The 12,822-nt window shown below is 39.1% G+C and overlaps 1 protein-coding gene across 1 annotated transcript in view; it reads left to right on the top strand.

Moving 5' to 3' along the window:
- The window catches only part of LOC148060068 (ryanodine receptor 3), a 149,429-nt gene that overhangs the window by 118,835 nt on the left and 17,772 nt on the right, over positions 1-12,822 (top strand). The window contains 12 exon segments of the mRNA XM_087780003.1: positions 28-79; positions 136-195; positions 253-352; positions 408-487; positions 2,871-2,947; positions 3,011-3,084; positions 4,407-4,424; positions 10,056-10,136; positions 10,202-10,290; positions 10,345-10,473; positions 11,339-11,443; positions 12,271-12,352. Of these exon segments, the coding sequence (XP_087636129.1) occupies positions 28-79; positions 136-195; positions 253-352; positions 408-487; positions 2,871-2,947; positions 3,011-3,084; positions 4,407-4,424; positions 10,056-10,136; positions 10,202-10,290; positions 10,345-10,473; positions 11,339-11,443; positions 12,271-12,352 (947 nt within the window).

Genomic DNA, 12,822 nt, shown 5'->3' with positions numbered 1-12,822 from the left:
GATCTTAAGCTTGAGTCCGTCCATCAGCTCTCTGGATGAAGATCCGCTCTACATCGCGTACGCAGACATGATGGCCAAGGTAACGAGAGCGTCCTCTGGAGATGATCTGGACCTGAGATGTTTGTCTCCTGACAGAGCTGTGCCGAGGGAGAGGAGGAGGAGGAGGAAGAGGAAGGGAAGGAGAAGACGTTCGAGGTAGGTTCCTCTCGGTGAAGGTGGTGAAGGAGCATCACAGCAGCCTGAGTGTTGCAGGAGAAGGAGATGGAGAAGCAGAAGATGTTGTACCAACAGGCCCGGCTGCACGAGCGAGGAGCCGCGGAGATGGTTCTGCAGATGATCAGCGCCAGCAAAGGTTCAGAGTCTCCATCCAGATGTTCTGCAGCATCAACTCAAGTGTTTCTCCTCAGGTCGACTCGGAGACATGGTGACCTTCACCTTGAAGCTCGGGATCTCTGTGCTGAACGGAGGGAACGTGGTCGTGCAGCAGGTGTGTGTGAGAGTGTGTGTCTGTGTGTGTCTGTGTGTGTCTGTGTGTGAGTGTCTGTCAATGTGTGTGTCTGTGTGTGTGAGAGTGTGTGTCTGTGTGTGTCTGTGTGTGAGAGTGTGTCAATGTGTGTCTGTGTGTGAGAGTGTGTGTGTGTGTGTGTGTGTGTGAGAGTGTGTGTGTCAATGTGTGTGAGAGTGAGAGTGTGTCAATGTGTGTGAGAGTGTGTTGATGTGTGTGTGTGTGTGTGAGAGTGTGTGTGTCAATGTGTGTGAGTGAGAGTGTGTCAATGTGTGTGAGAGTGTGTTGATGTGTGTGTCTGTGTGTGAGTGTCTGTCAATGTGTGTGAGAGAGAGTGTGTGAGAGTGTGTGAGAGTGTGTCAATGTGTGTGAAAGTGTGTTGATGTGTGTGTGTGTGTGAGAGTGTGTGTGTCAATGTGTGTGAGTGAGAGTGTGTCAATGTGTGAGAGTGTGTTGATGTGTGTGTCTGTGTGTGAGTGTCTGTCAATGTGTGTGAGAGAGAGTGTGTGAGAGTGTGTCAATGTGTGTGAGTGAGAGTGTGTCAATGTGTGTCTGTTTGTGAGAGTGTGTCTGTGTGTGTGTGTGTGAGTGAGTGTGTCAATGTGTGTGAGAGTGTGTGTGAGTGAGAGTGTGTCAATGTGTGTGAGAGTGTGTTTGAGTGAGAGTGTGTCAATGTGTGTGAGTGAGAGTGTGTCAATGTGTGTCTGTTTGTGAGAGTGTGTCTGTGTGTGTGTGTGTGAGTGAGTGAGTGTGTCAATGTGTGTGAGAGTGTGTGTGAGTGAGAGTGTGTCAATTTGTGTGAGAGTGTGTTTGAGTGAGAGTGTGTCAATGTGTGTGAGTGAGAGTGCGTCAATGTGTGTCTGTTTGTGAGAGTGTGTCTGTGTGTGTGTGTGAGTGAGTGAGAGTGTGTCAATGTGTGTGAGAGTGTGTTTGAGTGAGGGTGTGTCAATGTGTGTGAGAGTGTGTCAATGTGTGTCTGTGTGTGAGAGTGTGTGTGTCAATGTGTGTCTGTGTGTGTGTCTGTGTGTGTGTGTGTGAGTGTCTGTCAATGTGTGTCTGTGTGTGAGAGTGTGTCAATGTGTGTGAGAGTATGTTGCTGTGTGTGTCAATGTGTGTGAGAGTGTGTGTGTAAATGTGTGTGTGTCAATGTGTGTCTGTTTGTGAGAGTGTGTCAATGTCTGTGTGTCTGTGTGTGAGAGTGTGTGTCTGTGTGTGAGAGCGTGTGTGTCAATGTGTGTGAGTGAGAGTGTGTCAATGTGTGTGAGTGAGAGTGTGTCAATGTGTGTGAGTGAGAGTGTGTCAATGTGTGTGAGAGTGTGTCAATGTGTGTGTGTCAATGTGTGTCTGTTTGTGAGAGTGTGTCAATGTCTGTGTGTGAGAGTGTGTTGATGTGTGTCTGTGTGTGAGAGTGTGTCAATGTGTGAGTGTGAGAGTGTTTCAATGTGTGTGAGAGTGTGTCAATGTGTGTGAGAGTGTGTCAATGTGTGTGAGAGTGTGTCAATGTGTGTGAGTGATAGTGTGTAAATGTGTGTGTGTGTCTGTATTTGTGTGTTCATCTGTGTGTGTCTTCGTGTTTCAGTCTGTTAGTCTGTGTGTGTTTTTTATATGTGTGTGTGTGTTGGTTTGTGTGTGTGAGAGTGTGTCAGAGTGTGTATGTCAATGTGTGTGTGTCTGTATTTGTGTGTTCATCTATGTGTTTCTGTTCGTGTTTCATTCTGTTAGTCTGTGTGTGTTCGTTTGTGTGTGAGAGTATGTGTGTGCGCCTCTCATGTTTGTGTGTCTGAATATGTGTGTCTGTCTGTGATAGTATGTGAATGTGTGTGAATGTGTGTGTGATAGTATGTGGGAGTTTGTGTCTCTGTAAGTGTGTGAATGTGTGAGTTTTTCTGACCGTGTGAGTTTCTGCAAGTGTTTCTGTTTGTGAGTAAGCGTGTGTCAATGTGTGTGTGTGTGTGTGTGTGTGTGTGTGTGTGTATGCGTGTGTGTGTGTGTGTGTGCGTGTGTGTGTGTGTGTGTGTTTGTGTGTGTGCGTGTGTGTGAGAGAGAGAGTGTGAGAGAGGGTGTGTGTGTGTGTGTGTGTGTGTGTGTGTGTGTGTGTGTGTATGCGTGTGTGTGTGTGTGTGTGCGTGTGTGTGTGTGTGTGTGTGTGTTTGTGTGTGTGCGTGTGTGTGAGAGAGAGAGTGTGAGAGAGGGTGTGTGTGTGTGTGTGTGTGTGTGTGTGTGTGTGTGTGTGTGTGTGTGCGCGTGCGCGTGCGCGTGCGCGTGCGTGTGCGTGTGTGTGTGTGTGTGTGTGTGTGTGTGTGCGTGTGTGTGTGTGTGTGTGTGTGTGCAGAGAGCTTTGCTTCATCAGTTGATCTCCTCACAGAAAATGCTCGACTACCTGAAGGAGAAAAGAGATGTTGGTTTTTTCAAAAGTTTATCTGGGCTGATGATGTCATGCAGGTAACACAACTCGACAACTCAGTTAACACACTTCCTCTGAGTGACGCACACTTTCATCTCCAGTGTTCTGGACCTCAACGCCTTCGAGAGGCAGAACAAAGCAGAAGGTCTGGGGATGGTCACTGAAGAAGGATCCAGTAAGAGTTTAGTTGTATTTAAACATGTGAGCCACTGAGGAAATGATCAATTAAATGATGAAGCTACTACTTTAGTACACAAATATATATATTTCACAATATATCGAGAAGTATTTATATGTCCAAAGTATCTAGATGTACCTCGAGTAAACGGCGTTGCTTAAAATACTATTCATGTTATTCTGCATGAGGTCGACTCGCCGACGTTGGTTTTATTCAGGCAGGAAGTGAACGATTCAAGTGTTTATTAACAAAATAAAACTACATTTAAAAAACAATTACATTTAAATTGAGTTCATAACTAATCCAGTGATAAATAACAAACACATGTGAAAAGAAAACAGAAAGAACAAAGAATGATATTTATGTATAAAAGTAGATGGATAGATGTAGATGATAGATAGATGGATTGATAGATGATATTTGGATACATGATAGATGATGGATGGATAGATGGATGGATGGATGGATGGATACATGATAGATGATGGATGGATAGATAGATAGATAGATAGATGGATGGATGGATGGATACATGATAGATAGATGGATGGATGAAGATGATAGATAGATGGATGGATAGATAATAGTTGGATACATGATAGATGATGGATGGATAGATAGATGGATGGATGGATGGATGGATGGATGGATGGATGGATGGATACATGATAGATAGATGGATGGATGAAGATGATAGATAGATGGATGGATGGATGGATGGATACATGATAGATAGATGGATGGATGAAGATGATAGATAGATAGATGGATGGATAGATAGATAGATAGATAGATAGATAGATAGATAGATAGATAGATAGATAGATAGATAGATAGATAGATAGATAGATAGATAGATAGATAGATAGATAGATAGATAGATAGATAGATAGATAGATAGATAGATAGATAGATAGATAGATAGATAGATAGATAGATAGATAGATAGATAGATAGATAGATAGATAGATAGATAGATAGATAGATAGATAGATAGATAGATAGATAGATAGATAGATAGATAGATAGATAGATAGACTTTATTCCCTTCTTTTATCTGCCACTGAAATCCTCCTGAACTCAAACACGAGATACTCTCAGTCGTATTAATCTCCTTTGATGTAAATTCTTTTATCGCGTGTTTAAAACAAATGTTCTCAGGATCTGATGAAGTTTGAATGAAGATGTTTGTCATGTTTGTCGTCACCTCACGTCAGAAAAGTGTCTCAACATTATCTTCTTCTTCTTCTTCTTGTGAACGATGATAACTGTCTCATGTTTGTTTCCTTCTGATCATGTTTCTATGTCATCGGTCGCAGTCAACGTGAGTGAGCGCGGTAAATACATGCTGAGCTTCCTCTCTCCCTGCATGTGCATCTGACCCCTGAGTCTCCACTGCCAGGCCTGACCTGAAGATCCTTTCATTCCTCCTTGAGTGTGTGACGAACCAGGAGGGCTGCACAATAATGTTTGTTCGTCAATAACACTATTTAATCCACCATTGAAACCACGAACACACGAGTGTTGAAGAACATCATTGTCGTCAGAATGTTAAGTCAATTATATTTAAAGAGCTTTTCTAGACCAGGGTCACAAAGTGCTTCAAGAATCAAAACAATATTCAATAAAATAAATACTTAAAAGATCAAGATAAAACTGAGAACACAACAGGAATTCCAGAAAATCAAGGAAAAGCCTGAACAAATAGAAACGTCTTAAGGTGTTTCTTAAAGGAGTCAGTAGATCATCAAACACTGATGTTTCTTGAAGGAGTCAGTAGATCATCAAACACAGATGTTTCTTGAAGGAGTCAGTAGATCATCAAACACAGATGTTTCTTGAAGGAGTCAGTAGATCATCAAACACACATGTTTCTTGAAGGAGTCAGTAGATCATCAAACACTGATGTTTCTTGAAGGAGTCAGTAGATCATCAAACACAGATATGTTTCTTGAAGGAGTCAGTAGATCATCAAACACAGATGTTTCTTGAAGGAGTCAGTAGATCATCAAACACAGATGTTTCTTGAAGGAGTCAGTAGATCATCAAACACACATGTTTCTTGAAGGAGTCAGTAGATCATCAAACACACATGTTTCTTGAAGGAGTCAGTAGATCATCAAACACAGATGTTTCTTGAAGGAGTCAGTAGATCATCAAACACAGATGTTTCTTGAAGGAGTCAGTAGATCATCAAACACAGATGTTTCTTGAAGGAGTCAGTAGATCATCAAACACACATGTTTCTTGAAGGAGTCAGTAGATCATCAAACACAGATGTTTCTTGAAGGAGTCAGTAGATCATCAAACACAGATGTTTCTTGAAGGAGTCAGTAGATCATCAAACACACATGTTTCTTGAAGGAGTCAGTAGATCATCAAACACAGATGTTTCTTGAAGGAGTCAGTAGATCATCAAACACAGATGTTTCTTGAAGGAGTCAGTAGATCATCAAACACAGATGTTTCTTGAAGGAGTCAGTAGATCATCAAACACACATGTTTCTTGAAGGAGTCAGTAGATCATCAAACACACATGTTTCTTGAAGGAGTCAGTAGATCATCAAACACAGATGTTTCTTGAAGGAGTCAGTAGATCATCAAACACACATGTTTCTTGAAGGAGTCAGTAGATCATCAAACACACATGTTTCTTGAAGGAGTCAGTAGATCATCAAACACAGATGTTTCTTGAAGGAGTCAGTAGATCATCAAACACAGATGTTTCTTGAAGGAGTCAGTAGATCATCAAACACAGATGTTTCTTGAAGGAGTCAGTAGATCATCAAACACAGATGTTTCTTGAAGGAGTCAGTAGATCATCAAACACAGATGTTTCTTGTAGGAGTCAGTAGATCATCAAACACAGATGTTTCTTGAAGGAGTCAGTAGATCATCAAACACAGATGTTTCTTGAAGGAGTCAGTAGATCATCAAACACAGATGTTTCTTGAAGGAGTCAGTAGATCATCAAACACAGATGTTTCTTAAAGGAGTCAGTAGATCATCAAACACAGATGTTTCTTGAAGGAGTCAGTAGATCATCAAACACAGATGTTTCTTGAAGGAGTCAGTAGATCATCAAACACAGATGTTTCTTGAAGGAGTCAGTAGATCATCAAACACAGAGATGTTTCTTGTAGGAGTCAGTAGATCATCAAACACAGATGTTTCTTGAAGGAGTCAGTAGATCATCAAACACAGATGTTTCTTGAAGGAGTCAGTAGATCATCAAACACAGAGATGTTTCTTGTAGGAGTCAGTAGATCATGAAAACACAGATGTTTCTTGAAGGAGTCAGTAGATCATCAAACACAGATGTTTCTTGAAGGAGTCAGTAGATCATCAAACACAGATGTTTCTTGAAGGAGTCAGTAGATCATCAAACACAGATGTTTCTTGAAGGAGTCAGTAGATCATCAAACACAGATGTTTCTTGAAGGAGTCAGTAGATCATCAAACACAGAGATGTTTCTTGTAGGAGTCAGTAGATCATGAAAACACAGATGTTTCTTGAAGGAGTCAGTAGATCATCAAACACAGATGTTTCTTGAAGGAGTCAGTAGATCATCAAACACAGATGTTTCTTGAAGGAGTCAGTAGATCATCAAAAACAGATGTTTCTTGAAGGAGTCAGTAGATCATCAAACACAGATGTTTCTTAAAGGAGTCAGTAGATCATCAAACACAGATGTTTCTTGAAGGAGTCAGTAGATCATCAAACACAGATGTTTCTTGAAGGAGTCAGTAGATCATCAAACACAGATGTTTCTTGAAGGAGTCAGTAGATCATCAAACACAGATGTTTCTTGAAGGAGTCAGTAGATCATCAAACACAGATGTTTCTTGAAGGAGTCAGTAGATCATCAAACACAGATGTTTCTTGAAGGAGTCAGTAGATCATCAAACACACAGATGTTTCTTGAAGGAGTCAGTAGATCATCAAACACAGATGTTTCTTGAAGGAGTCAGTAGATCATCAAACACAGAGATGTTTCTTGAAGGAGTCAGTAGATCATCAAACACAGATGTTTCTTGAAGGAGTCAGTAGATCATCAAACACAGATGTTTCTTGAAGGAGTCAGTAGATCATCAAACACAGATGTTTCTTGAAGGAGTCAGTAGATCATCAAACACACAGATGTTTCTTGAAGGAGTCAGTAGATCATCAAACACAGATGTTTCTTGAAGGAGTCAGTAGATCATCAAACACAGAGATGTTTCTTGAAGGAGTCAGTAGATCATCAAACACAGATGTTTCTTGAAGGAGTCAGTAGATCATCAAACACAGATGTTTCTTGAAGGAGTCAGTAGATCATCAAACACACAGATGTTTCTTGAAGGAGTCAGTAGATCATCAAACACAGATGTTTCTTGAAGGAGTCAGTAGATCATCAAACACAGAGATGTTTCTTGAAGGAGTCAGTAGATCATCAAACACAGATGTTTCTTGAAGGAGTCAGTAGATCATCAAACACAGATGTTTCTTGAAGGAGTCAGTAGATCATCAAACACACAGATGTTTCTTGAAGGAGTCAGTAGATCATCAAACACAGATGTTTCTTGAAGGAGTCAGTAGATCATCAAACACAGAGATGTTTCTTGAAGGAGTCAGTAGATCATCAAACACAGATGTTTCTTGAAGGATTCAGTAGATCATCAAACACAGATGTTTCTTGAAGGAGTCAGTAGATCATCAAACACAGAAATGTTTCTTGAAGGAGTCAGTAGATCATCAAACACAGATGTTTCTTGAAGGAGTCAGTAGATCATCAAACACAGATGTTTCTTGAAGGAGTCAGTAGATCATCAAACACAGATGTTTCTTGAAGGAGTCAGTAGATCATCAAACACAGATGTTTCTTGAAGGAGTCAGTAGATCATCAAACACACAGATGTTTCTTGAAGGAGTCAGTAGATCATCAAACACAGATGTTTCTTGAAGGAGTCAGTAGATCATCAAACACAGAGATGTTTCTTGAAGGAGTCAGTAGATCATCAAACACAGATGTTTCTTGAAGGAGTCAGTAGATCATCAAACACAGATGTTTCTTGAAGGAGTCAGTAGATCATCAAACACACAGATGTTTCTTGAAGGAGTCAGTAGATCATCAAACACAGATGTTTCTTGAAGGAGTCAGTAGATCATCAAACACAGAGATGTTTCTTGAAGGAGTCAGTAGATCATCAAACACAGATGTTTCTTGAAGGAGTCAGTAGATCATCAAACACAGATGTTTCTTGAAGGAGTCAGTAGATCATCAAACACACAGATGTTTCTTGAAGGAGTCAGTAGATCATCAAACACAGAGATGTTTCTTGAAGGAGTCAGTAGATCATCAAACACAGATGTTTCTTGAAGGAGTCAGTAGATCATCAAACACAGAGATGTTTCTTGAAGGAGTCAGTAGATCATCAAACACAGAGATGTTTCTTGAAGGAGTCAGTAGATCATCAAACACAGATGTTTCTTGAAGGAGTCAGTAGATCATCAAACACAGATGTTTCTTGAAGGAGTCAGTAGATCATCAAACACAGATGTTTCTTGAAGGAGTCAGTAGATCATCAAACACACAGATGTTTCTTGAAGGAGTCAGTAGATCATCAAACACAGATGTTTCTTGAAGGAGTCAGTAGATCATCAAACACAGAGATGTTTCTTGAAGGAGTCAGTAGATCATCAAACACAGATGTTTCTTGAAGGAGTCAGTAGATCATCAAACACAGATGTTTCTTGAAGGAGTCAGTAGATCATCAAACACAGATGTTTCTTGAAGGAGTCAGTAGATCATCAAACACAGAGATGGTTCCAAAGCTTAGGAGCAACAGTCTGGAAGGATTTCTCTCCTCTGGTCCGGAAGTTCAGGAACCATCAGTAGATTCTGATCCACAGACCTCAGAGCCCGAGCTGGGGTGTAAGTCTGGATCAGAATCTACTGATGGAAGGTCTGACCATGAATAGATCTGAAAGTAAGAACCAGAATTTTAAAATGATCCTGAAAGAAACTGGCAGCCAGTGAAGAGTTTGAAGGAGAAATGTGAGTTCTTCTACTAGAGCAGCTCAGAATTCTGGCTGCAGAGTTTTGTATGAACTGCGTGAATCGAACATTTTAAATACTTGAACTTTCAATTTTTATTGACATGTTTTCAAGCTTTGAATTATTTATTTTTATTAATTCAAATATTTCTCCATTGAAAGGTTGAATTTGTTTTTATTTAATATTTGAATTAAGCATATATTTATAATGTATATACTTATTCAAAATATTTGTCTAGTGCAACGATTATATATATATATATATATATATATATATATATATATATATTTATATATAAATGAAATTAGAACAAACCTGGACGTTGTTTGTCACTTTGACAGCAAACTTCATGTTTTTGTTTATTTTATATAATAACATTCTTTACTTTATTCAAATCTTAAAATAACCAGATTTATTGTTCTTGTTGTTTTTTGGTCCTTCGGTGAGTATTTCCTGTCCCTCAAAATACTGTAAGAAAGGTTCTTTGATATACGTTTAAAATAAAATACTTCATAATATCATCGCATAAGTTTTGTCCTTCTTTACTTTTTTTCCCTCGTATTAAGACTGTTTTTTTCTCTTTACAGCCTTTTAAAACTTTCATGATCTAATTAATTGAATCCAATAATTATTATAGAAAATTAATTCAATGATTCAAATTAACATAATTAAAAAAAGGTAAACATGTTCAATATTCTGATGGCACTGATTAACTTCAGAATCAAACAGAAAACAGTTCAGGTTTGACCTTGAATCATGTCTTTAAAGCTGAAGGTCAAATATTGTGCAGTCCTGCCTTCTTCTCAACAAACGACCTCGATGTTTGGACTAAACATCTGAAGGTTGTTTAACGTCTTCTGCTTCAGAGACACTATTTTATTTCCTCCTGTCCTTCATCGTCACGTGTTGACGGTGGTTTCCTGTCATCAGGTTCCAAAGTTCTGCAGAACGACGAGTTCACCAAAGACCTCTTCAGGTTCCTGCAGCTCCTCTGTGAAGGCCACAACAACGGTAGCCCCCGCTGGACGGACCTGGTTCTGCGGCTCGTTTGGTTAACGGATGGTTGTCGTCTGTAGATTTTCAGAACTTCCTGAGGACTCAGACCGGCAACACGACCACGGTGAACATCATCATCAGCACCGTGGACTACCTGCTCCGACTCCAGGTGAGGCTGGCGCTCTCCTGCCGGTGCCGGTCGCTGATGTTCCGTCTGATGCAGGAGTCCATCAGCGACTTCTACTGGTACTACTCCGGCAAAGAGGTGATCGACGAGGCGGGTCAGAGGGACTTCTCCAAGGCCCTGGCGGTCGCCAAGCAGGTCTTCAACTCCTTGACGGAATACATTCAGGTGAGTGAAGACCAACTGGTGGAGATTCAGTTTTCTAGTGTTTGGAAGCAAACGAGTCAGAATATTGAAGGTTAAACATCTCAGATGATGAAACAAAAGGACTTTTTTTAATTATTTAAAGCATTTATTTATTTTATTTAATCATTTAATTCAATAATTAGTATAAAAGAAGGTTTAATTAATTTAATTAAACATTTCAAACATTTTTAAATTGACTGATTTTGTTTTTACACATTGAGTTTGAAATTCTTGATGATGATTTAAAAGTAAATTATATATTATTTGCTAAATTAAAATGTTTTTAATTATAATTTAAAACTTTATAATTATTATTTCACAGATTCACTCGAGTCTGACTTAAGTAAACATTTTAAATTATTAGTTTTCCTTTAAGCAAAGGTTAAAAAACGAGTCTTATTTTCATTGTTATTTATTTATCATTTTGTCAGATTCAAGTTATTTCTATTATAACAATTTCTATCATTTTCATCAAAATATTAATGGTTTAATTGAATATTTCAAATAACTAACATTTTTTAACATATTAAAATAAATTAAAAAAAACATATGTATATTTGGATATTGTTATTGCAATAATTAAAAAATAAATGTTATAAATTCCTTGTGTTTTACTTCGTAGTCTTTTTAATTGAATATAAAAATATAAAAGAGTTCAGAAATACTTGATCCAACTTTTGGTCCATCGGACGATCACGTGTCAGAGTTTAAAGTTCACTGTTCATTTCAGTTCAATATTCTGATACTTCAAAAGTCATTTATCTTTCAAGAATATTTCCAGTTAATCCAGTTGCAAGTGTGTCTTCAGAAGATCCTCCACAGTGATGCTCTGGTGTTTGTGGTCCAGGGTCCCTGCATCGGGAACCAGCAGAGTCTGGCTCACAGCCGCCTGTGGGACGCTGTGGTCGGCTTCCTGCACGTCTTCGCCAACATGCAGATGAAGTTGTCGCAGGTGAGTCCACGGTACACACCTGGTCGTCGGTTCAAAACTCATCACAGTCCAGCTGTTGGATAAATAAACTCTATTCTAATGTGCGCCACTAGAGGTCGCCACAGACCACAGTGAGTCTGACGCGACACTGAAACCTATTGAGTTATTAACGGGTTTGAAATTAAACTGAGCTTCTTATAAAATGATCAAGATACTTACAAACATATGTTTATTGATCAATCTACTGATAATACTTTATATGTGGTTATGAAGGTACATCAATATACATTAAATCTATGTTCTTTATCTTTAGACTTAGATTGTATCATCTTGTTCTTTCTCTTTATTTCTCTTTGTTCTTATTTTTATTTTTATGAATAATTGCTTTATTTCTGTGTCTAATTGGATTTTTTACAATCAAATCAAATCAATAAAGTTCTACCTAAACTAACCTAAGATACCAAATCAATATTCAATATCTTTATCTTTTTTTCTTTTGTTTCTTGGCTTTCAAATCTATCAATATATATCCTTGTTACTACACTTTCACTATATACTGTATCGTTGTATCATGATACGTACAACACTTTCCTTCAAATATACACACTTACCATAAACAATGTATTTTCAACGCTGACGTCACTCTTGAGCTGATAAATGACTTTACTTTTCGTATTTGGCTCCTGGGTTCAGATGTGATTTACGATCCTGTGAGTCACACTGACCGACCATCTGCTCTCAGGAATGATAACGATTCCTCTGACGGATGATTCTTTGAAGGACCTTCTGGTTGACTTTGGTGTGGTCTCCAGAGGAGGTGTGATTGTGTGGTGTGTACCTCCTCGCAGGACTCCAGTCAGATCGAGCTGCTGAAGGAGCTGCTGGACCTGCAGAAGGACATGATCGTCATGATGCTCTCGCTGCTCGAAGGTTCGCTCACGTCCCTCGACTCTCTTCAAAAACCTAAAGGAAATCGAAGTAGAACCAGTTGTTGTTCAGTATTCAAGTCCATGGTGACGCCTTATAATCTCTCGATACACATATTTTCACACGGTTGATACACAACTGACACGTTTACTTCAAGTATATTTGAAGTTTCAAACTCAACATTACATTCGTCTCAACAAACCTCTAAGTAACGCTGACCTGAACAGCTCCCGTAATGCTTTGCCGCCCAGCAAAACCAGTCCAAGCCGTTAGAAAGGCATCCTGGGAGTTTAGTGTTTCGTTGACACCATAAGTACCGTATTCTCTGGACTATAAGTGTCTCCGGAGTACAAGTCGCTCCAGACATGAAATGCATAATAAAGAAGTAAAAACATATATAAGTCGCACTGGAGTATAAGTCGTGTTTTTGTGGGAAATGTATTTGATAAAATCCACGAACAGACATGTGATCT

The sequence above is a fragment of the Callionymus lyra genome, chromosome 18, assembly GCF_982586985.1.
Source record: "Callionymus lyra chromosome 18, fCalLyr1.hap1.1, whole genome shotgun sequence".
Taxonomy (NCBI): domain Eukaryota; kingdom Metazoa; phylum Chordata; class Actinopteri; order Syngnathiformes; family Callionymidae; genus Callionymus; species Callionymus lyra.
This window is presented reverse-complemented; position numbering and strand designations above follow the sequence as displayed.